Raw genomic sequence first — 27,787 nt, 5'->3', positions numbered from 1 at the left:
TTGACAGATCGTAGCCAGATCGGGAGCGAGGATACTTGTAAGTGTAAATTTCTGATATTTACGCTTAGAAATGTCCTCAAAAATGTTGCGCCTGAAAAAGCAGGCGCATAGCCTACTTTTACAGATGCAAGTCTTTTAAAAAACACAAAAATATCTAAAAACAAAGTTATTAAAACATATCATCATTAAAAACCCTCCCCACAACAGTAAGCTTATTTTAAAAAACTTTTTTTTTTTTAAATCGGGAAATTATTTTTTTAAGACATTAATAATTTTAATTTAAATGAATGTAGTGTAATTATTTTCTATTTGTTATTACTGTTTTGGGTGTTTGGGGCTGTGTTTGGGTGTTTTGGGTCTATCTCGATCATAGTAATAGGCATTTAGGACCCTGCGGAACTCATATTATTATGATACCTTACCTGCTTGGCTGCCCAGAGCCATGTGACGCCAGGTCCAGCACTGCGCACATCCCCATGTGCACGCGCTGCGACTGCCAGTCGAAGGAGGCCACAGGCTCGGAAGTTCGGACTTGAGCAGCAGCTTAAGGTGAGTGCGGATTTTTTCTCTAAAATGCCCGCGGGAAGGCCAAATAGGAATTTCAGGGCCAATATCTCCACTATCATTTCCACACATCCACAAATACTCTATTTATCTGGGACAGCAACCAAGCAGGCCCCAGTCTGCTGCTTCTTTAGTTCAGCTGACAGATATAATGCAAAGATTCATGGGTAGAAATTGGTCGTAGCCTGTTTTCAGGTGGTCAACTAGCAGCATACCGACAGTGCGCAGCCCAATTAGTTGGCCTGTGGCCGGCACAAAACTGGTCCTTGGGCATGATTATCAATATCTGAGCGAGCTTCTGCCACCTGATGGCCTCAACAGGCAGCTCGCCCCTTTTCTAAAGATGAATGTCAGGCAGTTTGCCTCAGTGTCAGTGATCCAAAGAGAAGTCCTGGGAGGGGTGGGGTGATCATAAGTGCAACGAATTCGGAACTTTTAAAAACAAAATAAGCTTGCATATCATTGGTGACCACAGGGACTGCTGAAGAATCCTGAGCGGAACAGGCCTGCCTCCAATTCGCTCATCACCAACCAATTTCGGCAAGGGGACCTAAAAGCAGAGTTAGGTCCCTCATTAACAAACGTAGAGCTCCTAACTCTCATTTTAGGCAGCAGCTAGGGACTCTGAAAAAATGGACCTGAAGAATTTAGCAATGGAATGGACCGAACATACATGTAGATTGGGTACGGTCCATCCCACTGCATCATTAGGCACATTTTAAGGCCAAAAAACAGGCATAGCGCAAACCAATTTCTACCCCTCAATCTGCTCTACACTATTCATGCTGATTTCAGGCTTAGCAAAGAGGGAAGCCAATAATTGAGGTAAATTAAAGAATAGGAAAGGAAACTCTTCAAATTTACAATTTGTCGTTGATTGATATGTGTCCCAAATTGATTTGGGAAGATTATAGGTGAAGTAACAGATAGCAGTTCTTGAGATGCAGTCCTTACCTCCGTCACTAATTTAGTATTGCACTACCATACATGGTCGACATCCCACAAGATGGAATATCATCTTAGTAACCTTAGCAACTAAGGCCTGGATTTTACAGTCAGCGACGAAGAAAAGGTGCTCGCCATTCACTACGCTGACAGTTGCCCACAGAGTTTTTGAGGGCTTTTGAGCAGTGACTTGCTGTCATTGAGCATCTGATCCGGCGTGGCACCCACTACGTAGAATCAGTGGTGTCTATGAACAGGACAAATAACAGCGTGGCTCTTCAACCAATCAGATTGAAGAATCCTCACTGAGACATGACCAGGAAGTATAAATTAGATTTAAATCATGTGCAGAAAGTGAAATAAAGAGAGGGAAAGAAAGATGGGATCAAAAGAGATAAGAGACAGAAAGAAGAAGTAACAAAAGTAATTGAGTTCTGAAAGAATCAGACTCCACACTTGTATAATTAAATTAAGAGAGGTTGTTTTGCAATAATTATGATTTATCACGTGACGACATAAAAATTCACTTACACCTGAATGTACCAGTTCTAACGTTTACTGGCGTGTTTACTGGGTAGTACAGCAACTTCATACCCTTACATGGCTTTCAATGCCAAGTTTCTCTGTGGAGGAGCAGCCTGTGGAGGAGCAGCATAAATCGGACTGCAACCTCTGGATTGCCGTATTTTGCTGTGTTTGTGTGTACTCCACAGGTTCAGGAAGGGGAGGGTGTGACCGTCAGAGAGCTGGGTAGAGGGGACTTTAGAGTGGTTGAGAAAGAGGTCCCACAGACACTGGTCCTATCCAACAGATACAATGTACTCTCTAACTGGAGAAAGACTGCGGGGAGGATAGCCAAATGCAGACCAAGGCACCATGGCTCAGTCAGCTGAGCAAGGGGTGAAGAGCAGAACAGAAATGTGACAGTGATAGGGGATTCAATAATTAAAGGGATAGTGTCCTCTGCAGCCACGAACAAGAGTCCCAATGGGTGTATTGTCTATTGTCAGTGTAAGGGATATCTCAAGGTGACTGGAGAGGAATTTGGAAAAGGAGGCAGTAAATGCAGTTGTTGTGGTCCTTGTTGGAATAAAAGACATAGGTAGGAACAGGGAAGAAGTCCTGCTGAAGGAGTATCAGGAGTTAGGAACTAAATTATTAAGCAGGAGGTCAAGGGTAATAAATTCTGGATTATTACCCAAGCCACATGCACATTGCCACAGGCAGAGTCAGATCAGGGAAGAGGGAAGTTAACAAATGGCTAAAGGGCTGGTATGGGAAAGAAAAGTTCCTTTTCATGGGACACTGGCACAGGAAGGAGCTGTATTGATGGTACGGGTTCCACCTGAATTGGAGTGGGATCAGTGTCATAGCGGAAAGAGTAAATAGGGAAGTGGCATAGGCTTTAAACTACTAAGCAGGGGGAGGAATTTACAAGAAATGAAACAAGCTTGCATATAAACAAAAGAGGAAAGGAGAACATGGGACAGACTAAACTAAGAGAGGACATAAATGGCCTGGGAATAAATAGAGTTGTAGAACAGGAATGTAAAAAGATGGTTAAAAATGAAGAGAGAAGAACTGCTGTCAAAAATACATCAAACTGTCTGTATAACAATGCACACAGTGTCCGTAATAAAACAGGGGAACTGGAGGCAATAATACATTGCGAGGAAGCAGATATGGTCAAGATTACTGAGACATGGCTACAGAAAAATCAGGACTGGGAATTAAACATTGCAGGTATAGGTTGGACCTCCCTTATCCGGGACTCCCTTATCCGGCACCACCCCTCGTCCGGCATGATTCTGGTGGCCGGGGGCGCATGCGCAGAACGCAGCCAACCTCTACCCCAACTTTGGGGTCCGCCTACACAGCCTGCTGGGGGCCGCGCCAAACCCACTGGGGCCCGCCGATACACAGCCCACCAGGGGCCCGCCGACACTCGGCCCACCGGGGGTCCGCCGACGCTCGGCCCGCCGACACACAGCCCACCAGGGGCCTGCCGACACACAGCCCACCAGGGGCCCGCCGACACTCGACCCACCGGGGGTCCGCTGACACTCAGCCCGCTGGGGATCCGCTGACACTCGGCCCGCTGGGGGCCCGCTGACACTTCGGGCCCGCTGGGGATCCGCTGACACTCGGCCCGCTGGGGGCCCGCTGACATTTCGGGCCCGCTGGGGATCCGCTGACACTCGGCCCGCTGGGGGCCCGCTGACACTCAGCTCGCTGGGGGCCCGCTGACACTTCGGGCCCGCTGGGAGTCCGCTGACACTTCAGGACCGCTGGGGGTCCGCTGACACTCGGCCCACTGGGGGCCCGCTGACACTCAGCTCGCTGGGGACCCGCTGACACTTGACCCGCTGGGGGTCCGCTGACACTCGGCCCGCTGGGGGTCCGCTGACACTTCGGGTCCGCTGGGGGTCCGCCAACACTCGGCCCGCCGGGGGACACTCGGCCTGCCGGGGACCCGCTGACCTCCTACCCCTCCCTTCCTGACCTCGGGCCACCTCCCCCCACCACACCCCCTCGGGCTGACCTCCCTTTATCCAGCAAAATCCCTTATTCGGCACAGGCCAGGTGCTGAGGGTGCCGGATAAGGGAGGTTCAATCTGTACAACATATCTAGAAAAGGTAGAGTGGGGATAAAGGGAAAGTGGAGTAGCTGCACTTATTAGGGATAACATAATGGCTGTAGAAAAAAGCAATGCAGCCATCAGTAAGACAGAAATAGAATCCATGTGGATAGAGATAAAAGATAATACAGGATCAATCACACTAATAGGGGTAGTGTACAACCACTTAATAATGGAATGGAGGTGGAGGAACAAATGTGCAAAAAAACAAAATAGGAAAATGAGTAAAAACGTAGAATAATCATCATGGGGGATTTCAACTACCCCCAAAGTAATTGACCAGAAGAGGTATGTAAGGGGATAAGGGAATAAAGTTCCTACTTTGTGTTTAGGAATCCTTTCTAACCTAATGTGTAAAATTCCCAACAAGGGAGGATTTGCTATTGGGTCTGGTCATGGGGAATGAAGCAGAGCAGATAAGAGAAACAAAAGTAAGGAATATCTAGGCAATAGTGACCAATATAATAGGTTTAGAATAATAATTGAGAAGGACATAAGCATGAGATAGACCAGGATAATAGATTGAAGAAAAGATGATTTTGAGGGACGAAGGAAAGAAAAATATGGACAACAATATTGGCAAACAATAATTTAGAACAGCAACGGGAAACATTTAAAGTGGTGTTCAACAGAGCCTAGGACAAATATATTCCACTAAAAAACAAGAATAAACTAAATACTAATGAGACACCATGAATAAATAAAGATATAACTGAACAATTGAGGATAAGGAAAGCGACATACACTAAATACATGGACAGCAGGGGAAAGCACGATAAGGGAGAATACAAAGAACCTAGGAGAGAAGTTAAAAAACAATTCGGAAGGCAAAGAAGACTGTGAAATTAAATTATCACAGAACATAAAACAAAATAGTAAAATATCCTGCAGCCACATAAATAGAAAAGAGAAGGCAGGATGGGAATAGGGCTACTAAGGGATGGACAGGATAAAATCACAGGCAGTGACAGCGAAATGGCAGAAGTATTAAATAATTATTTTGCTTCAGTATTTATCAGGAAGACAGATCTGCTGCACATGACAATGGAAGATGAAATTAGAAATTATATAACCACATTTAAAATAAATTGAAGAGAAATATTAAACTAATCAAAACTTTAGGATAAAACCTTTTATTTCATGCGGTAACGCCTGTTATATATGTAAATTTGTGTATACTTTGTATAGCCACCAGAGGGCTCATCCCCTGGAGTCCCAAAGGATCCCACAATCCCTTGGGAGCACAGGTACTTAAGGAGGCCTCACAGGCTGGAGAGGCACTCTGGAGACTTGCAATAAAAGACTACGGTCACACTTCACTTTGAGCTCACAGTATCCAGTCAGACTCTTTATTCATACATAACAACTGACGACGAGATACAAATGATGAACGCAATGATGCAGAGAACAGTGGGCATCCTGGAGAAATTCTCGGAGGGAGATGATTGCGAAACCTTTGTGGAGCAACTCAACCAATACTTCGTGGCTAACGAGATGGAAGGAGAAGCGAACGCTACCAAACGAAGGGCGATTCTCCTCACCATCTGCGGAGCACCAACGTATGGCCTCATGAAAAACCTGCTTGCTCCAGCGAAACCCACAGAGAAATCGTACGATGATTTGTGGACACTGGTCCGGGAGCATCTGAACCCAAAGGAAAGCGTTCTGATGGCGAGGTACCGGTTCTACACCTACAAAAGGTCTGAAGGCCAGGAAGTGGCGAGTTATGTCACCGAGCTAAGACGCCTTGCAGGGCATTGCGAATTTGAAGGACATTTGGAACACATGCTCAGAGACTTTTTTGTACTTGGCATTGACCATGAAATGATACTTCGCAAACTTTTGACTGTAAGGACCCCAACCTTGAGTAAGGCGATAGCGATAGCCCAGGCGTTCATTGCCATCACTGACAATACTAAGCAAATCTCTCAGCACACAAGTGCTGCTACAAGAACTGTGAACAAAGTGATGTTGTTTTCAAATCGCAACGTAAAGGGCAGGCCCCACATGCCTGCAGCTGCACGTCCGTAGATGTCTGAGTCCACCATCAAGGGTGATGAATGCAAGGCCATTAACACCTTGTTGGCACTGCGGGGGTGATCATCGTTTCCATTCATGCTGCTTCAAAGGGTACATTTGCAAGGGCTGTGCAACAATGGGACACCTCCAACGTATGTGCAGGCGAGCTGCAAATCCTGTTAATCCTGCAAACCACCATGTTGCAGAGGAGGACAGATCCACAGAGGATCATGACAAACCAGAGCCTCAGACTGAGGAGGCAGAGGTACATGGGGTGCACACATTCACCACGAATTGTCCCCCGATAATGCTGAAAGTTGAACTAAATGGACTCCCGGTATCAATGGAGCTGGACACGGGCACGAGCCAGTCCATTATGAGCAAAAAAACTTTCGAAAGATTGTGGTGCAACAAGGCCTCAAGGCCAGTCTTAACTCCAATTCGCACGAAACTAAGAACTTACATAAAAGAACTGATTCCCGTAATCGGCAGTGCTACCGTAAAGGTCTCCTAAAATGGAGCGGTGTACAAGCTACCACTCTGGGTGGTACAAGGCGATGGTCCCATGCTCCTCGGCAGGAGCTGGCTGGAAAAGATATGCTGGAACTGGGACGACGTCCAAGCGCTATCGCCACTGACGACACTTTGTGTGCCCAGGTCTTAAACAAGTTCCCTTCGCTGTTCGAACCAGGCATCGGGAAATTCCAAGAAGCAAAAGTGCAGATCCACCTAATTCTGGGAGCGTGACCCATCCATCACAAAGCAAGAGCAGTACAGTACATGATGAGAGAAAGAGTAGAGATCGAGCTAGATCGGCTGCAATGAGAGGGCATCATTTCACCGATCTAGTTCAATGAGTGGGCCAGCCCGATTGTTCCTTTCCTCAAGGGAGACGGCACCGTCAGAATCTGTGGTGATTACAAAGTAACTATCAATCGTTTCTCCCTGCAGGATCAATACCCACTACCAAAGGCCGACAACCTTTTTGCTACGCTGACGGGAGGAAAGACTTTCATGAAGCTGGACTTGACCTTGGCCTACATGACGCACGAGCTGAAGGAATCATCGAAGGCCTTCACCTCCATCAACACGCACAAAGGTCTCTTCATTTATAACAGATGCCCGTTTGGAATTCGATCAGCGGCGGCGATATTCCAGAGAAACATGGAAAGCTTACTGAAGTCAGTCCCGCACACAGTGGTCTTCCAGGACGACATCTTGGTTACAGGTCAGGACACAAGTGAGCATCTGCAGAACCTGGAGGAGGTTCTTAGTTGACTCAACTGCGTGGAGCTCAGGTTAAAATGCTTGAAATGCGTTTTCCTGGCGGCTGGGGAGAAGAATCGCGGCGGACGGCATCAGGCCCACCAATTCGAAGACGGAGGCAATCGAGAACGCACCAAGGCCACAGAACATGACAGAGCTGCGGTCGTTTCTAGGATTCCTGAACTATTTTGGTAACTTCTTACCGGGTCTCAGCACACTGTTAGAACCACTGCATGCCTTAATGCGTAAAGGGGGTGAATGGGTGTAGGGCAAAAGCCAAGAAAATGCCTTTGTAAAAGCTAGAAAATTGTTATGCTCAAACAAATTGCTTGTGTTGCATGATCCATGTAAGCGTTTGGTACTAGCATGTGATGCGTCGTCATGTGGCGTCGGGTGTGTATTGCAACAAGCTAATGATTTTGGGAAATTGCAACCGGTTGCTTATGCATCCAGGAGTCTGTCTAAGGCTGACAGAGCCTACAGCACAATTGAAAAAGAAGCGTTAGCATGTGTCCATGGGATAAAGAAAATGCATCAATATCTGTTTGGGCTAAAATTTGAGTTGGAAACTGACCATAAGCCACTGATATTCCTGTTTTCCGAGAGTAAGGGAATAAATACAAATGCATCGGCCCGCATCCAGAGATGGGCGCTCGTGTTGTCCGCATACAACTATGCCATCCGCCACAGGCCAGGCACAGAAAACTGTGCCGATGCTCTCAGTAGGCTGCCAGTGCCCACCACGGGGGTGGAAATGGCGCAGCCCGCAGATCTAGTCATGATAATGGAAGCATTCGAGATTGAGCAATCATCCGTCACAGCCCGACAGATTAGAACCTGGACGAGCCAGGACCCCTTACTGTCTCTAGTTAAAAACTGTGTGCTTCACGGGAGCTGGTCCAGTGTCCCAGTGGAAATGCAGGAAGAGATAAAGCCATTCCAGCGGCGCAAAGTTGAAATGTCTATACAGGCAGACTGCCTTCTGTGGGGAAATCGGATAGTGGTTCCCAAGAAGGGCAGAGACACCTTCATCAGTGACCTCCACAGTACCCACCCAGGCATTGTAATGATGAAAGCGATAGCCAGATCCCACGTGTGGTGGCCCAGTATCGATGCGGACTTAGAGTCCTGCGTGCACAGATGTAACACATGCTCGCAGTTAAGTATTGCACCCAGGGAGGCGCCACTAAGTTTATGGTCTTGACCCTCCAAATCGTGGTCTAGGGTCCATGTCGACTATGCAGGCCCGTTCTTGGGTAAAATGTTCCTTGTGGTTGTAGATGCGTAATCCAAATAGATTGAATGTGAGATAATGTCGGCAAGTACATCCGCTGCCACCACTGAAAGCCTGCGGGCCATGTTTGCCACACACGGCCTACCCGATGTCCTTGTGAGCGACAATGGGCCATGTTTTACCAGTGCCGAGTTCAAAGAATTCATGGCCTGCAACGGAATCAAACATGTCACATCTGCCCCGTTCAAACCAGCATCCAATGGTCAGGCAGAGAAAGCAGTGCAAACTATCAAGCAAGGCTTGAAGAGGGTAACTGAAGGCTCACTGCAGACTCGCCTATTCCGAGTTAGATGTAGTCCTTACTACTCGGGAGATCAAGGAGTATGGTGAGAAAGCAGGAATGTGGTATTGAAGTTGCATGTTCAGCCATGAACTCACTGAATGGCGGTGCAGGCTCGAAGGGCCGAATGGCCTACTCCTGCACCTATGTTCTATGTTTCTTTCAGTCCTACTCAGTTACCGCACGAGTCCCCACTCGCTCACTGGGATTCCACCTGCTGAACTGTTCATGAAAAGGGCACTTAAGACAAGGCTCTCATTAGTTCATCCTGATCTACATGAACAGGTAGAGAGCAGGCAGCTTCAACAAAGTACATATGATAGCGCAAGTGTGCCATGTGAAATTGAACTCAATGATCCTGTATGTATTGAATTGTGGACAAGGTTCCAAGTGGTTTCCTGGCACTGTTGTAGCCAAAGAGAGGAGCAGGGTATTTCGGGTCAAACTTTCAAATGCACTCATTCACCGGAAACACTTGGACCAAATCAAACTCAGATTCATGGACTATCCTGAGCAACCCACTTTGGACCCTACCTTCTTTGACCCCCCAACAGAGACACCAGTGGCAACCGACATCGTGGTTGGCCATGAAACAGAACCCATCATCTGCAGCAGCCCAACAGGATAACACCAGGCAGCCCAGCAAGGCCAGCTGTACAGCAACCCAGCGAGGACCCAACAGATGGTTCACCAATACCAGCATTTGCACCGAGACGATCAACCAGGCAAAGAAGGGCCCCTGATCATCTTACCTTGTAAATAGTTACACTGTTGACTTTGGGGGAGGAGTGTTGTTATATATGTAAACTTGTATATACTTTGTACATCCACCAGAGGGCTCATCCCCTGGAGTCCCAAGGGGATCCCATAATCCCTTGGGAGCACAGGTACTTAAGGAGGCCTCACAGGCTGGAGAGGCACTCTGGAGATCTGTAATAAAAGACTAAGGTCACACTTCACTTTGAGCTCACAGTATCCAGTCAGACTCTTTATTCATACATAACGCCCATTTTCAAAAATGGAGACTCAGTGCTTTGAGAATGGGCGAGAAGCCGGTGATCTGAAAACCCTTTTTTAACACCCATGCCGGAAATAACACCCATTTTTGAGCGATAAGCACAAATGTGGAGGTTCTAGCCCAATATGTTTTTCTATTTTCTCCTTTTGATAGGAATTCCATTATCTTTCCTATTACTGATGTTAAACTAACTAATTAGTCTATAGTTCCTTGGACATTTCCTATCTCCCTTCTTAAATAATAGTATAAAGTTTGCTATCCGTCTGTCCTCTGGCACTACAACTTTTTCTAACGAATTATTGAATATGTGTAATAGTGCCTCTGCTATCTCTTCCCTAGATTCTTTTAAAAATGGCGGATGCATTACATTTTTTTGATCTTCTGCCATAAAGTGTGGTCATCCTTAGCAACAGCATGGCAGCGCTCGATTCCCGTGATTCAGGAGGTCAAGGGTCATCATGACATGTGCAGAAGAGGAGACAGAGAGAGAAGGAGCTCAGAGGGACGTGTGTGGGTGTGGCGTGTGCTTGTCTGGCTGTTGTGGGAGGCACGAGGGAGATTCACCAGTAACAAAAAGCCTACTAAGCACCAAGAACATAGTTGGCACCGAGTTTTTGTCCAACAAATAAGATATAACATGGAAGGGATGGAGGAGGCCCTGGAGCTGCTGGCCAGGACCACGGGTGGCAGAGAGCTCCCAACGGTCCCGGAGCACGGCACTGCACCCCAAGGTGCCACACCCCCCTTGCCAACCACACAAGAGCCAGCAGCAACATCGGGACCGTCCTCTCCCGTATCCATCCAAGCAGCGTTTCGGCCGTCATACCACTCACCAAATGGCAGCTATATAGGCATCATACGTCATTTCAGCAGTAAGTGGGCGTTAAACATGCAAAAAAAGTGGAGGTTTTCGCCACTAGAAACCAAAAATATAATAATGAAATATCAACATGCCTTTCAAAAGGAAAAGTCTTGCTTGACCAACATCACTGAATTCTTTGAAGAGGTAACAGAGAGAGTAGACAAAGGTAATGTAGCAGATGTAATATATCTGGACTTCCAAAAGGCCTTTAATAAGGTTCCACATAATGAATAAAGTCAAACCATGTGCAGTCAGGGGACAAGTAACAGAACAGATAGCTAGCTGCTTGCAAATCAGAAACCAGAGAGTAGGGGTAAAAGGTAGCTATTTAGAATGGCAGAAGGCAGGAAGTAGGGTCCCACAGGAATCAGTGTTGGGATCACTGTTGTTCACAATTTATATTAACAATTTAGACTTTGGAATCAAAAATACAATTTCTAAATTTGCGGACATAACAAATTGGGAGGGGTAGTCAATACTGAGGAGGACTGCAACAAATTATAACAAATGACTAACACAAATGAGTAAGAGAGGGAATATAGACTATGAAAGTAAACGAGCGCAAAATATAAAAACAGATAGCAAGAGTTTCTATAGGTATATAAAAAGGAAAAGAGTGGCTAGAGTAAATGTTGGTTCCTGTTGGGAATTAGTAATGGGGAATATGGTGATGGCAGAAACTCTGAACACATATTTTGTATCAGTCTTTACGGTAGAGCACACTAACAATATTCCAACAGTGGATCGTCAAGGGGCTATAGGGGGTACAATCACTAAGGAGGTGGTACTCAGTAAGATAATGGGACTAAAGGCAGATAAATCCCCTGGACCTGATGGCTTGCATCCTAGGATCCTAAGAAAAGTAGTGGCCAGGATAGTGGATGCATTGGTTGCAATTTACCAAAATTCCCTGGATTCTGGGGAGGTCCCAGCAGATTGGAAAACTGCAAATGTAACGCCCCTATTTAAAAAAGGAGACATACAAAAAGCAGGAAACTATAGACCAGTTAGCCTAACATCTGTGGTTGGGAAAATGTTGGAGTCCATTATTAAAGAAGCAGTAGCAGAACATTTGGAAAAGCAAAATTCGGTCAGGCAGAGTCAGCATGGATTTATGAAGGGGAAGTCATGCTTGACAAATTTGCTGGAATTCTTTGAGGATGTAACGAACAGGGTGGATAAAGGGGAACCAGTGGATGTGGTGTATTTGAACTTCCAGAAGGCATTTGACAAGGTGCCACATAAAAGGTTACTGCATAAGATAAAAGTTCACAGATTGGGGGTAATATATTAGCATGGATAGAGGACTGGCTAACTAACAGAAAATAGAGTGTCGGGATAAATGGTTCATTCTCCGCTTGGCAACCAGTAACTAGTGGGGTGCCGCAGGAATCAGTGCTGGGACCCCAACTATTTACAATCTGTATTAACGACTTGGAAGAAGAGACTGATTGTAATGTAGCCAAGTTTGCTGACGATACAAAGATGGGAGGAAAAGCAATGTGTGAGGAGGACACAAAAAATCTGCAAAAGGACATAGACAGGCTAAGTGCAAAAATTTGGCAGATGGAGTATAATGTTGGAAAGTGTGAGGTCAGGCACTTTGGCAGGAAAAATCAAAGAGCAAGTTATTATTTCAATGGAGAAAGATTGCAAAGTGCTGCAGTACAGCGGGACCTGGGGGTACTTGTGCATGAAACACAAAAGGATAGTATGCAGGTACAGCAAGTGATCAGGAAGGCCAATGGAATCTTGGCCTTTATTGCAAAGGGGATGGAGTATAAAAGCAGGGAAGTCTTGCTACAGTTGTACCTGGAATTCTGCGTGCAGTTTTGGTTTCCATATTTATGAAAGAATATACTTGCTTTGGAGACAGTTCAGAGAAGGTTCACAAGGTTGATTCCGGAGATGAGAAGATTGACTTATGAGGAAAGGTTGAGTAGGTTGGGCCTCTACTCATTAGAATTCAGAAGAATTAGAGGTGATCTTATCGAAACGTATAAAATTATGAGGGGACTTGACAAGGTGGATGCAGAGAAGATGTTTCCGCTGATAGGGGAGACTAGAACTAGAGGGCATAATCTTAGAATAAGGGGCCGCCCATTTAAAACTGAGATGAGGAGAAATTTCTTCTCTCAGAGGGTTGTAAATCTGTGAAATTCGCTGCCTCAGAGAGCTGTGGAAGCTGGGACATTGAATACATTTAAGACAGAAATAGACAGTTTCTTAAACAACAAGGGGATAAGGGGTTATGGGGAGGTGGCAGGGAAGTGGACCCGAGTCCATGATCAGATCAGCCATGATCGTATTGAATGGTGGAGCAGGCTTGAGGAGCCGTATAGCCTACTCCTGCTCCTATTTCTTATGTTCTTATGTTCTTATTATAAGAAGACATGAATAAACTTGCAGAATGGGCATATAGTTGGCAAATAAAATTCAACAGAGATAAATATGTGTTACTACATTTTGCTAAGAAAAATAAGGAGGTTACATATTACTTGGAAAATAAAAATCCAAATGGGTTGAGGAGCAAAGGGATCTTGGAGTACAAATACATAAATCATGAAAAGTTCTGACACATGTCAATAAGACTATAACAAAACAAAACCAAGCACTAGGGTTTATTTCTAGAGGGCTAGAACTTAAAAGTAGAGAAGTTATGCAAAACTTGTATCGAACATTGGTTAAAACCACACTTGGGGGAGTACTGTGTAGAGTTCTCGTTGCCGTATTATAAAAAGGAAATAGAAGATTGACACAGATGATACGTGAACTGCAAGGTTATAACTATCAGGAAAGGATCAACAGACTGGGTCTCTTTTCTCTTAAAAAGAGAAGGCTAAGAGTTGATCTAATAGAGGTCTTTTAAAATTCTGAAAGGTTTTGATAAAATAGACACAGAGAGTTTGTTTCCACTTGTGTAGAAGAGCAAAACTGGAAGCCATCAATATAAGATAGTCACGTAGAAATCAAATAATGAATTCAGAAGAAACTTCTTTACCCTGAGAGTGGCAAAAATGTGAAACTCGCTAGCACAGGGAGTAGTTGAGGCGAATAGTATAGATACATTTAAGGGGAAGCTAGATAAGCATGTGAGAGAGAAGGGAATTGAGAGTTCTGTTGATAGAGTTAGATGAGAAAGGATGGGAGGAAGCTCGAGTGGATCAAAACGCTCACATGGACTGGTTGGGTTGAATGGCCTGTTCCTGTTTTGTTTCTGTGCTGTATATTCTATGTATTACATTGAGAATTGTTTTGGAATTTTATGGCTTACCAAAAGAACTGATTTTGCTCAATGGATCTCTGTTTACATCACACAAATTTGCAGAACTTGTAAACTGCAATGAAATACAAAATACAACACATCTTAACCTTTCATCCCAATTTGGATGGAAAGGTATAGAGGTGCTAATTTGTCTTGGGCAGTAACGCAAAATGAACAATAGCAAATCAACAGCCCGTTTTACACTACATCCAATTTTCCTTTTGGAATAGTACAAAATCAGTTGCTGATTTGCTATCTTCCACTTTGAGCTATCGCCCAAGACAAATTTATATCCCACAACGTTTTATTAGATCTTTCAAACAGCCAATGAATTGAAGGATGTCAGAGTCAGGCACATTAGCCCGATAGTTATGGGTTGCCGGGGAGGAAGCGGGAGATGCTGAAAATGGTCGAAGAACCTGGTAAGGCCAGGGATAGGGAGGTCTTGCCAAATTTAACGGCAGGACATCATTATCATTTTTTATTCCATTTCCAACCTGGCAGCTGGCCAAATTGATAGGCTAGCCAGCTGCCAGGTGGGAAAACCAGTGGCCAGACAGCCAGGGAGCCTTGAGGATGGTCGCCAGCAATTGGGGAGAGGACAGGTTGTAGACCAAGGCTTTGCAGGGGGGGTCACCATTAATTGCAGGAGCGGGGCAGGTTACAGATGGGGGGGGGAATGGGGGAGGAGGGGGGAGAGTGGAGCCGGCTGTGATCGCAGGTGGGGAGGAAGAGAGAAGCGAACGGGGGTGGGGAGGTCGGTGACCGCGTCAGGGAATAGAGAGGGGCCGCGATCGGCAGAAGAGAGGCCAGTGGGAACACTCCTGCTCCTCCTGGCCCCAAAGGATTACTATAAAAGGCACTTGTCTTCTAGAGCCAGCAGCTCCAGCTTCCATTTCACTGCCGGTTTTCCAGAGCCTTGGAAAACCCGCGTGGCAGCAGTTAAATTTAAAACAGGCTCCCAATTGCACTATCGGAGCCTGATTGAAATATGTTAATGAGGTGCCCTGCCTCTCCAAGGTGGGACACTTGCGCAACTCACTACCGATGGAGTAAAAATGGTGGCAGGCATGTATGCATCGGGTTGGGATTGCATTTTTGATTTTAGGGTTTATCCCTCGGGCTCCTGCCACTCATCATGGAGGGGTTAATATAGAGGCCACTGAGTCAAAAGATATTCCATGCTCTTTGCTATTACCATAATAAACCAAGCCAATGCACACCTGCTAAATTGTTGAGTAAGCAACCTAGTTAGATATAATAACATGGATTTTCCTTTAAATACCGAACAGTTTTCTGGGCTATTCAAGTGATCAAGAAACATGAAATGGGTTGGGGAACCATTTTTACATGCATCCAATTCCCACCATCTTTTCCCTGCCTTAAAATGGAATGGATGTATTTAAATGAGACAGTAATGGTATAGTGATTACTTATGCCTCATTATCTGTCATTAATGCCTTATTACAACGGGATGTAAATCAAATCCATTTCCCCAGCGTTGTTAAGCAGTAAGTGAATATTAGAAATATATTTTTAAAAAGATACGTTAAAAGGTTTTGTAAAGTCCTTGGGTGTCATTGTAACCTAACCTGCGCATTGAAAACTGAAGGATCGGATCAGCTGCCCATTTTACTCCACACCAGATTTCATTTTTCACAATGGATAGTAAAATGAGTGGAGTGTAAAACGGATGGCCAATTGGGTCCCGCCAGTTTTCCATGGGATAGATTAAAATTATCCCCCTTATTTTCGCTACTGAGTAGAACTTCAATATCTACCATTCTCCCTCGATGCTGCAGGGCCTTCAGTTTACCTATAATTTTTTTTTAAATGGGAATACTGCTGAATTTTTGTCTTTTGGAAGAAGAGGACGAGGAACAAAGCGGATCAGGCTAGTCAAGCATCACAAGAGACTTTTCTGTTAGTAGGTACCACTTGCCATTACTAACCGCACACCAGACCAAGGCTCTGCTACCTCCAGCTGACTTAGGAGCAGTACTTGTGGAGGCTGCACTTCACAAGGGAAACCAAAAATAAGTTAACCCATATGTTGCCACCTAACCTGAAGGCCATCTCCAAATGGACACTGCACTTCCTATAGCTGTGAAGGTTTCAATCATCACGGTGTCATTCAAAGCTGCCTCTGGGTGAAGGTACACTTACAGTCGAAGGCTGAGAGATTCAAGGGCTCAAGCTACCTCTGGGTATTCATGGTAACCTAGTAACACTTTGACACAGTGAGGAGAAGATGGTTATAAATGGTGGTTATAGGTGGTTATAATGGCTTAATTCAATGTAATCTTAACATGCCACCCTCACCTTCCCTGAGTTATCTTGTATGGGGCTGTATAGTTGGTAATATCATTTCATTGGGCTTGAGAAGTTCACTTCAATTAAATGGTCCCAGCAGAGGAAGCAGTGAAAATGGTGAGGCACTGGTGGTCTTACCACCAGTTTCTCAACATTTCCACTGTGTTCCTGCCCAACTTTGGGTGGATTCATGGTGATACAATTCCCCCTAAGTTGTTCTCCAGAAATGTCACGTCCAGAATTCAGTTGGAAGGTTGGATCGCCAGAGATACAATTAAAAGACTCAGATTGTATTTATTACAGCCAAGTTGGGAATTTAACTCGAAAAGGACCTATTGTTCAGGCCATGGATCAATCAGCAATAAAACTTATGAATCATTTGGGAATGTTGTCTTATTATCTATCTAGATAGCCATTTATGAATACTCCAGAAAGTCTGTCAGATGTATCAGTACCAGTCCATGTTTCAGATAACTCAGACAGGGTTAAACAGAAAAGTCGATGGCACTACCAGAATAAGTTGAAGAATTAATATAGCCACCAATTGAGAATTATTAGCTTCTATCACCTAGGAGGGAATTTTTACCCCCAAAGGCAGGGAGGGGAAGGAGGCGGTGGGGGGTTTAAAAATTAAAAATTGGGAACCCTGACACCAATCCATCTCTAACGTGCCGACTTCCAGTTTTAATGGAGGAGGGTTGGGGAGCAGGCGACTAAGCTGCTCTCCAGAGGCGAGTTGGTCATTAAAAAAATGCCGAAGATTTTAATCTCTGTTTAATGCTGGTCTCGGGAAACTTGCCAACTGAAGGTAGGCGAGAACAGCTAAATGGAACACGTATGTGCCTTTCCAGCACTGCTATGGGCCAAGAGGAGCAGGAATGCTTTTACTGGCTCACCAAGCTTACGTGCTTCCATCCCCGCAATCGGACATCCCGTCCCCCGCCCAAACCATGATCCACCCTCCCCGCTGTCAGACTCCCCACTGATATCCAACTCACCTCTCCCCAAAGTCTGACTCCGCCACCCCGCCCCCGATGTCTGAAAACAAACTGATGATTGAAGAGACTGTGTTGGATGTCTTCTCACTAAAATAATGATAAAACCCACTAACCAGTAGCACCAGAAGAAAAGCAGTGCAACATTTAATAAAATAAATGCATGAAGTTTGATGACATTTCTTGTGTCTATCAGGTCCATTGAATCGTTCATCTGGACAATGACTGTTGAGTCTCTGTGTCAATTTTTTTCTCCTCACTAGTTACATATATCTCTGGTTGTTTTCTACTTTCATTATTCAATAATCTCATAAAGCAAAACTTTCACTCTAATTTCAATTTTCTCTCCTTCAAAAAATTCTCTAAAATACAGCCACCATGACATTTCTTCATCCACTCCTAAAAATAAATGTTATCATATAACAAACTGATTAAAAGAAATTCAACATGGCAGAACATTTTCATGGGGCAAAAATCTGTGGCTCTTCTAGTGCCCTCCCTCTTTAACTCCAAGTCCTGGCTTTACATCAGTGATTCCATGGGCCTTGCCAAGGTAAAAGCCTACACCCATCCCTATAAGGCCAGTGGCAGGGATTCCAACACCAGGAATTCTCTCATCCCTGGCTCTCAGAGGGACCAGTGTATCATTGCTTGGTCAAACAAAGATGTACCAGGCTACTGATTGGTCTATGCAGGTCCCAGCTAAGAATCCATCTTGGAATCATGGCCTGGATCCTGAAGGAAAAGTGGGTGAACTCCATAGTTCATTCCTTGGAGATACCCGGCACCATTCCTCCCTCCAAACTTCCTCCAGAACCAGTAAGCCGCACTGTAATATACAGCATCTTTGATGGGCAGATGCATTAATACTCACATAGCTACCAGAAACCAAGCCCAATACTGCAGCCCAACTATCACTGTATAGCCAAGCCCTCACCCTCCAGCTACCCCTCTACTCCAACCCAAATCTGTTTAAACCCTCAGTAAGAGTCTGAGACCTCAGGCCGCAACTATCCTACATTCCCCAACCCACCCCAGGCTTCAGTCCCTTGTCCACTCACAAATCAGACTACAGCATCTTGCACAAAAGTAACACACTCCTGAACAACCTCTTTTCCCCCAGGAATTAAAAAAATAATTTCTGCAGTTATCAAAGATTTGGAGCAGCTCCAGCTCTCCATGTAAGGTGAGAGGAAAAGTGCAATACATACCAATAAAAAAAGACAGACAGAGGTACAAACAAAAAGAAGAAAATGTGTGAGAAACACAGAGTGAAAGAATGCAGAGAAAGATGATGCAGACAAGGAAAGACTTACACAAAGAGAGTGAGTAGAGTCGTAAACAAATACAGAAGCTAAGAGTTGGTCCCGCTCTGCCGCTATAACGTCACTGGCAGTACACGGCCCCCCCATTTCTGTGTATAAATTACCTTTCCACTGCACTTCTGCCAAAGTTACGGTGGCAGCGCAGGAGCAGCTCAGAGGAAAGGCAAGCGTTACAGACATGCCAACAATAGATAGTTCTACGACACATATACAGGGAGCAGTAAATACGTTTAGAGTAGATAGCTTCAGTTGAAAAGCGAGTACCAGCACAGACATAAGTGGACTGAATGGTCTCTGTGCTATAATATCTATAATTCTAATTAGAAAATTAGACAATTAGAGATAAACATCTTCATTTTATTTTATGCATGACCAATGTTACTGCTTATCAGCTAGTCATAATTAAACATTGGCTCAATTTTCCCCAGTAATTTGCGCCGTTTTTTTGAGCAGGCTGCTTTTTCTGGCCCAAGTTTTAAAAAAAAAACAATTTCACCAATCAATTTGCACCAGCGTAACTCACTTAGTTATAGTTTTATGGGTACGTATTTTTTTCAGCCAAAGGGGGTGTAAACTGCTACCTGCGCCAATTCTAGCCTTTTAGGCAAGTTTGGCCAGCTGAGAGTTACTCCAGTTCTACTTAGGCCAGCGTATGTGGCCTCTGCAGAAAAACATTCTGGAGAGTTAAGGAAATCGGCGCAGGTAAATGCAATAGATGCCCAGACATCAGCAGCAGGAAAGGTAAGAGAGAGGGGAAGAGAGAGGTGGGGGGGGGAAGAGAGAGGTGGGGGGGGACAAGAGAGGTGGGGGGGAAAGAGAGAGGTAGTGGGGAAGAGAGAGGTGGGGGGGCAGAGAGAGGTGGGGGGGAAGAGAGAGGTGGGGGGGGAAGAGAGTGATGGGCGAGGAAGAGAGAGATGGGGGGGGAAAGAGAGAGGTGGGGCGGAAGAGAGAGATGGGGGGGAAGAGAGAGATGGGGGGAAGAGAGAGATGGGGGGGAAGAGAGAGATGGGGGAGGAAGAGAGAGATGGGGAGGAAGAGAGAGATGGGCGGGGAAGAGAGAGGTGGGGGGGAAGAGAGGGAGGTGGGGGGGAGAGACGTGAGATGAGGGGGTGGGGGGGAAGCCTTTTGGGTGTAGTTAGGTGTGGGGACCATTCGGCCTGGGATAGGGGTAGGGGAGCGGAACGGGAGGCCACTCGGCCTGGGCCAGGGCGTGGGAGCGGACCGGGAGGCCATTCGGCCTGGGCTAGGGGAGGTGGAGCAGACCGGCAAGGCACTCGGGGCCAGGGTCGGGCAGGGAAACGGACCGGAAAGCCCTTTGGCCAGGGCTAGGGGCGGGGGGCCGGGACTAGCAAGGCACTCGGGGCTGGGTGTGGGGGGATAGGAGAGCTGGAGCTGGACCGGCACTGGCAAGGGGCTTGGGCGAGCTAGGGAAGCAGACTAGTAGCCCTTCGGCCAGAGCTAGGGGTGGCGGACCGGAACCGTCTTTAATAATTGGAGGTAAGTTGATGCAATGTATTTTAATGTGTTTTTAAGTTGATACAATGTGTTTTAATGTGTTTTTAAATTGATGCAATGTGTTTTAATGAGTAGGGAGCTGGCTGTATGTATCCCTGGTTACCGTGACAACCTGATCATTTTGGTGCCAATCAAAGCTGCACCCTCAAAACTAAAGGACAGGTTAGGCGGTGCCAAAATGAAGAAATCCAACTTAGAACATTTTTTTTGGCGTACTTAAGCCCCCAAAACACGGCCGTAACTCTTCAAGTATGCCAAAAAAAAGCTTTGGGGAAAATTGAGCCCATTGTTTCTAAGTATATTTAGCTAATCATTTGTACTGTCAGTAATACTCACCTGTGCACAACCTGGAGCATTGCAAACGAATGGCCGGTCTTGCTCCAAATTCATAACTGTCTTTGAATTAATCTGACAACCAAATACACAACAGAAAATAAATAAATGGCATTTATATTAACATTTGAACAAACTAGCCTGTATTTAATAAAGAAATGCAGTTAAGTTTTTTTCATCACAATGATCATGAGGAGCCACAGCTCCAAAACACAATTTCAGTTTTTTATTTAATCCCTAATTAAGCCCAATTAAGTTATATTGAAGTAAGACAACAGAAAGTCTTCAAAAAAAGTCAAACATCTGTTCATTTCAATCCAGGTAACAATGGTCACCATTCCTGGGCACGGCCAAGGGTGCCACCAGCCGATCCAGGCAGCGGGCGGTCGAGGGGGTCGTTCAGCCCGACTGCCTGCCTCTCTTTCGTGCGTATATCCGCGCCAGGGTGTCCTTAGAGATGGAGCACGCGGTGTCCACTGGTAGGCTCGCGGCCTTCCGTGTTCAGCCATGTTCAGCCATGAACTCATTGAATGGCGGTGTAGGCTCGAAGGGCCGAATGGCCTACTCCTGCACCTATTTTCTATGTTTCTATGGAGGGACTGGAGTGCATCATCACCCCCGGCAACCAAATTTTAATTTTATTTTATATGTTTTAAAGTTTAATTTGTTTTAATTGCTGGGTTTTAGCGTCCCCTTCCCCTTTTATAGGGGGCACTTGGAAAAAATTATGGTTTTACTGCCCAAAAAAAAGCAAAAAAAACACAATGGTCACCATTTAATGGTTTGCACTTGTGGTTTCCTCAGCCTGCAGTGACAGTGTATAATTACACAATCTTAGTTTTCCGAGACTAACAACCAGGTGCTGCAATATAGCACTCTTGAAATTGGCACAAGACCCTATTGTCTGATATATCACTCCCAGATGCTGATAACATTTCTAACAATCAACACTACTCATGTCTCCAAAGTTTATTAATCCTATGTTCATGCACTACATGCAACCACCAAATTTTGAGTGATAAACACAATTATTTTTCAACTTTTGATATAAAGGTGCCTTTATTCCTCTTTAACCTTGCTGAGTGAGATTCAACATAGCTGTCACTACCATTGAAAAGTCAGGTTTAACCTCTCATCCTGCCAGTTGGTGTGAGTCAGCTGAGAAACACGTATACAAAATGTTCCAGGGATTGACAATTGTTTTACTAGACAATCATAGAAATCTGACTTATAGTAGGCTATGAGTTGCTAGTCCTTTCACTGAACAGCTAACTGGCAGGTTGCAATTATTTTGAAAAAGCACTTCTGTGTTGCTCCAGACACAGATAACAGTAACTCGCTTTCAGTACAGTGAGAAAATAACAGTTGGTTTGTCCAAAGAGTTTAAGATGTAATTTACGAATTTGCATCTCAGGATGGGACTTTATCCACCAGGAGGACATATTGCAAATTCGGGATGGAAAATCACAATGACTGCGGCAAAATCCCATTATGTTCCCAGCATGCAAAGATCTACACTAGAAGGCCAAAATTCATTAGTGCCGCGTTTGGGGCACTAAATGTAAAAAGATTGACGATTTAGCGTCCAACTGATGACCTGAAAAATTGTGTGAAATTGGGCACTTTTCCCTGAGAAATGATGCGAGGCAGTATCAGAGGCACTAATGGCCTCAGAGGGGCACTGCAGGTGTGCTATTAGCAGGGCTGCACCCAATTTCACCTGAATTTCATTCACTGATAATGAGGTTACTGTCCATTCCAGTTCTTAAAGGGGCTGTCGTTTCAGACATCAGCTGGTCAATCTTATCATTTGTTCACTTGACTGAGCTGCAAGGAAGATGTGTGATGGCTGCTGCAAGGCATTCTGCTAGGAGCACTCGGTTCAGTGACCCAGCATTGGAGACATTGGTGGGGGCAGTCGAGGGAAGGAGTGGGTAATCTTCCCTTCATCTGGGAGGAGGCCAACTCAACAGATTGTTTGGGCTATGTGGGCAGAAGTGGCTGCGGAGGTGTCGGGCAGCACGGTGATGGATAGAACCTCCGCCCAGTGTCGCAAGAAATTCAACGACCTCACTCGGGTGGTCAAAGTGAGTACATGTTTCCACAACTCTTATATAGCAGCCTCTGAGCCTCTCTCTCTGCACACTCTGCAAACCAGCACTTAACCCAGCAGTCAACCACTAACCATCTGTGCCTACTCACAGTCACAGCCTCATTTCAAGCTTTACCTACATTCACAGCTATTTAACCGCGGCAGGCATATCTCCTACATACATAATTGCACTGTTACTCACACAGCTTCCTTTCTTTTGCAGGCCAAGATGGCACACAATAGGATGCAGCAAATTGGAGGAGGGGAAAGCTAAACTGCGCCAGCTTTCCGACCTGGAGGAGCGACTACTGTTGCTCATTAGCCTGCAGGCAGTAGACCCCATGGCCACTGGAGACGTCGAGCCCGCTGGGAGCACCAATGGTATGTTAATCCCCTCTTCTCATCCCACTTCTCCCTTAAACCAGAAGGCCTTATAACTTTCCACATCCTCATTCTGTCTTCCTTTCTTGCACCATTCCTGACTCTGTTCCCGCACCTTAACACGACTCGTGCCACTTATGCTTTCAGATAATGAGCCAGCAGCTGAGCAGCCTGTGCTTGAGCCCCCTGCCCAACTCCCCCAACCCAGTGACGAGGGAGAAGAACAGGGGGAAGAGGAACCAAGCAGTGCGTCACTGCTTCTCCCACCCGCACGCACTAAATGGTCATTAGATGTTGGTTTAGGACACAGGTATGCACTGGTTGATGCCTCAGGGCTGAGCGGGCTGCAGTATGGTCAAGGGGAAAGAGAAGCTCAGCAGCCATCTCACCGGAGGGTGGGTTCGCACAGGACTCAGATGAGGACCTCGATGGGGAGGCATTTGCACAAAGGATGATGGCTGTTATACATGTAAACCTGTAAATACCTTGTGTAACCACCAGGGGGCTCATCCCCTGGAGTCCCAAGGGATCCCACAATCCCTTGGGGCACCTGTACTTAAGGAGGTCTCACAGGCTGGAGAGGCACTCTGGAGACCTGTGATAAAAGACTAAGGTCACACTTTACTTTGAGCTCACAGTATCTGGTCAGACTCTTTATTCATACATAACAATAGCCATGCACTCCAACAGGATTGGTGCAATGGCAAGTGTGCCCGAGAGTATGTTGCATTGTAGACAGCACTGCGCACATCATGTAGCCCATTATTGCCAGTGTTCAGACGATGGTGGACTCCCAGACAAACCTAGCGGATCCAGACCTCATGACGCGTGCCATGGGTGATGTGGCAGAATCCACTGCGGCACAGGCAGAAGCAACGCAATGTCTTGCTGTGCAATAGAGTCAATGGTTGCTCATATGAAAGCTCAGACTGCTCTCATGTAGTGTCAGCATGATGCCACGCAACATCTTAGCGATGTCATGCAGTCTCAGCTGCATGACACGCAAGCCCTGACTGCTGCTATTGCTGCTGGGTCCACCGCAGTCGATCGGGGATCACCCGCTGTCGCAGCAGCCCAGTAATCTATGCTTTATCAGAGTGGTGGGGATGCTGAGGTGCTGCCCTGGAAGAGTGGCACTGGGTCAGTGGAGCAGAAACCTGCTGTCCTCTCTCAGTTGACAGCATTCCTGATCACACCACTGCCACTCCGCCACTGTACTTGTTCATGCCTGCCACCCAGCGAGACCACACTGCTGCCGCCCAGCCTGAGGTGGTGCAGTCTGCAGCTGGGCCTTCCATGCCCAGAGCTGGTCGGGGGCGTCCTACAAGGTCATCTGTAGTCTCTGGCCCTGATACATAGTAGCCTTCCACAAGCCCTCCTGCAGCCACAGGGGAGACACTGCAGAGAAGTAGTAGAATAGGTGGATAAAAAAGGGGCTATAAGGAAATCACAAGGGTGATAAGTAAAAACACAGTTATACACTTTGTTGCTTTTTGATAAATGGTGATTGGAATGTTTAATGTTTACTGTTTTCTCTCATTTCAGTGTTGGGGATTTGGTATGGAAGGGCAAATTGATGTGGTGATGGGGATGTCCAGAGGAACCAAGAAATGTGATGGAAATCAGTGGAAACGAGCTCTGATGAGACGGTCGCGGGCCTTCCTTACAGGATCGTGATGGAGTCGCTGCCACTTCCGTCGTGGCTGTTGCTGCTATTGCTACTCCTCATCCTCCTGCTCTTGCTCCTCCTCCTCCTGGTCCTCCTCCTCCTCCTGAGGTGGTATGGTTATGTCTGGTGGCAATGGCTGTGCCCTCATGATGGCCAGGTTGTGCAGTATGAAGCAAACGATGATGAATAGGGACACCCGCTCAGGCGAGTATTGCAGCACTCCTCCCGAGCAGTCAAGGCAGCGGAACTGTTGCTTGAGTATTCTGATGGTCTGCTCAATGATGTTCCTGGTGGAGGCATGGCTCGCATTGTATGAGTGCTGGCCAGGAGTTTTGGGGTTGCGGAGGGGCGTCATGAGCCAGGTGCATAGCAGATAGCCCTTGTCCCCGAGCAGTCAGCCATGAGTTTCATTTGGGGCTGGAACAGAGACTTGTCACCTTTCTTGAAGATGATCACGATTACAGCGTCTCTGAGATCCCTGGTCATGCTCTCCTCCTTCCAGGTAAGAGAGATGAGGTCATGGATTCGCGCAAGGAGTACTTTTCCATCATGCTTTAGTACTTCGGCAGGGATGCCATCTGCTCCTGAGGCCTTGTTGTTTTTCAGTTGACAGATGGCCTTTTTAATGCCGGGCTGCGATTATGCCGAGGTGGTGGCGGGATGGATTCAAGGACACTCACGTCAAAGACAGAGTCTTGGATAAAGAAATCTTCAAAGTGCTCCTTCCAGTGGGCTCTGACTACCTCTTTGTCCTTGATGAGCACCACTCCACTCTTGGCTGTTAGTGGAATAGGACCTTGAGTGCTTGGGCCATAGGTGATCTGGACTGCGCTAAAATATCCACGCACGCCGTGATGTCGGCTAGTTGCTGGATCTCCTGTGTTTTTTCCACCCATCATCTGTTCTTTAAGTCACAAGTTTTTTGTTGGACCTCAGCCTTCAGTTGTCTGTAGATCGGCTTTCTTTCACTCGAGTTGTGGTATAGTTTTCAATTCAAAAATGTCTTGCGTTTGCTGTTTCTTAGCACCTGGATCTCGTGGTCATTCTCATCGAAACAGTCTTGGATGTTTTCTGGTAGAGTAACCAAGAGTCTCTTCACAGGTGCTAATTATGGTGGACTTGAGGGCAGACCAGGCACACTGGACACTCTGCGGCTTCGGTTCACTGGAAGTAGTTAGGTTGGCTGTGAGGCATTGGCTCAATAGGACTTTCTTTGCAGAGTCTTTGAGTGCTTTAGCGTTGATTTTTCTGCGGCAGCATTCAAGAAAGGTGACAAGTCCGATTGCGGTAATTACAGAGGAGCTTCCCTGCTGTCTGCCGCAGGGAAAATCATCGCAAGAATCCTCCTCAATCGTCTCCTCCCTGTGGCTGAAGAGCTCCTCCGAGAGTCGCAATGCAAATTCCGCCCACTAAGGCACACAACGGACATGATCTTCACCGCGCGACAAATCCAAGAAAATCATTGGGAGCAGCATCAACCTCTGTACATGGTCTTCTTTGAACTCACAAAAGACTTAGAATCTGTCAACCATTAGGGATTATAGAATGTCCTTCTAAAATTTGACTGTCCTCAAAAATTTGTCACCATCTCTGGCTGCTTCACGATGACATGCAAGCCATGATTCTTACCAACGGTTCCACCACAGACCCAATATAGGTGCAGAGCGGTGTCAAGCAATGCTGTGTCATCGCACCAACGCTCTTCTCAATCTTCCTCGTTACAATGCTTCATTTCACCTTGAACAAGCTTCCCACTGGAGTGGAGTTAATCTACAGGACAAGGGGAAATTGTTCAATCGCCGACACCTCCAAGCTTGTTTCAACCTCTGTCATTGAATTACAGTATGCAGACACGCTTGTGTTTGTGCACACTCTGAGGTTGAACTCCAAACCATCATTGACATCTTCACTGAAGCGTACGAGAGTTTGGGCCTTACATTAAACCTACGTTAGACAAAGGTTCTCTATCAATCTGCGTCCACCAACAAAAAACAACACCGCCTTCAGTATGCCAGTGCAGCCTTCGGCCGCCTGAGGAAAAGAGTGTTCGAAGACCAGGATCTCAAACCCGGCACCAAGTTCATGGTCTGCAGAGCAGTAGTGATACCCACCATCCTATATGCTTCAGAGATATGGACTATGTACAGTAAGCACCTCAAAGCACTGCAGAAGTACCACCAATGCTGCCTCCACAAAATCCTGCAAATTCATTGGCAGGATATGTGCACCAACGTTACCGTTCTCTCTCTCAGGCCAACATCCTCAGCATCGAGGCATTGACCACACTCGATCAGCTCCGATGGATGGGCCATATTGTCCGAATGCCTGATACTAGATTCACGAATTAAGCACTCTACTCTGAGCTACATCATGACAAGTGAGTCCCAGAAGGGCAGAGAAAATGTTTCAAGGACACCCTCCAAGCCTCCTTAGAAAAAATGTAACATCCCCACCAACTCTTGGGAATCCATGGCCCCAGATTGCGCAAAGTGGAGGAGAAGCATCCGAGAAGGTGCCGAACACTTCAAGTCTCTTCGTCGGGAGCACGCGGAAGCCGAGTACAAACAGCAGAAGGAGTGTACGACAAATCAAGCACCCACCCACTCATCCCTCCAAGCACAATCTGCCCCACCTGTGACAGAGACTGTAGATCCGGTATTGGTCTTATCAGTCACCTTAGAACTCATTTTATGTGGAAGCAAGTCATCCTCGACTCCGGGGGACTGCTGAAGAAGAAGAAGGAAGAAAGAGAGATGGTACACTGGTCTGGAGCAGGATGAAGGCATCGTGGCTGCTACCAGGTTAGCGGGCATTGACCTATATTATTCTGCATGTGTGGTCGCACACCAACTGTACATTCAGTGAGTGGTAGCCTTTGCGATTACGGAAGATCTCTGGATTGTGCTGCAATGCCCTCAAAGTGACGTGGGTGCATTCAATGGCACCCTGCAGCATGGGGAAGTCCACTATCTTGGCAAAGCCACATGCAAATTTGAACTGCTTCTCTCTGGT

The 27,787-nt window shown here is 46.2% G+C and overlaps 1 protein-coding gene across 6 annotated transcripts in view; it reads right to left on the bottom strand.

Moving 5' to 3' along the window:
- The window catches only part of creb5b (cAMP responsive element binding protein 5b), a 666,872-nt gene that overhangs the window by 540,044 nt on the left and 99,041 nt on the right, over positions 1 to 27,787 (bottom strand). For 4 of the 6 annotated variants that reach the window (XM_070880829.1, XM_070880832.1, XM_070880831.1 and 1 more), the window contains one exon: positions 20,637 to 20,708. The exons of the other annotated variants lie outside the window; for them this stretch is intronic. In XM_070880829.1, the coding sequence (XP_070736930.1) occupies positions 20,637 to 20,708 (72 nt within the window). The remainder of the gene's footprint in view (positions 1 to 20,636; positions 20,709 to 27,787) is intronic. 6 annotated transcript variants of the gene reach the window in all.

The sequence above is a fragment of the Pristiophorus japonicus genome, chromosome 5 (genome assembly GCF_044704955.1).
Source record: "Pristiophorus japonicus isolate sPriJap1 chromosome 5, sPriJap1.hap1, whole genome shotgun sequence".
NCBI lineage: Eukaryota > Metazoa > Chordata > Chondrichthyes > Pristiophoridae > Pristiophorus > Pristiophorus japonicus.
The sequence above is the reverse complement of the archived record's forward strand: the minus strand, read 5'-3'. Positions and strand labels throughout refer to the sequence as shown.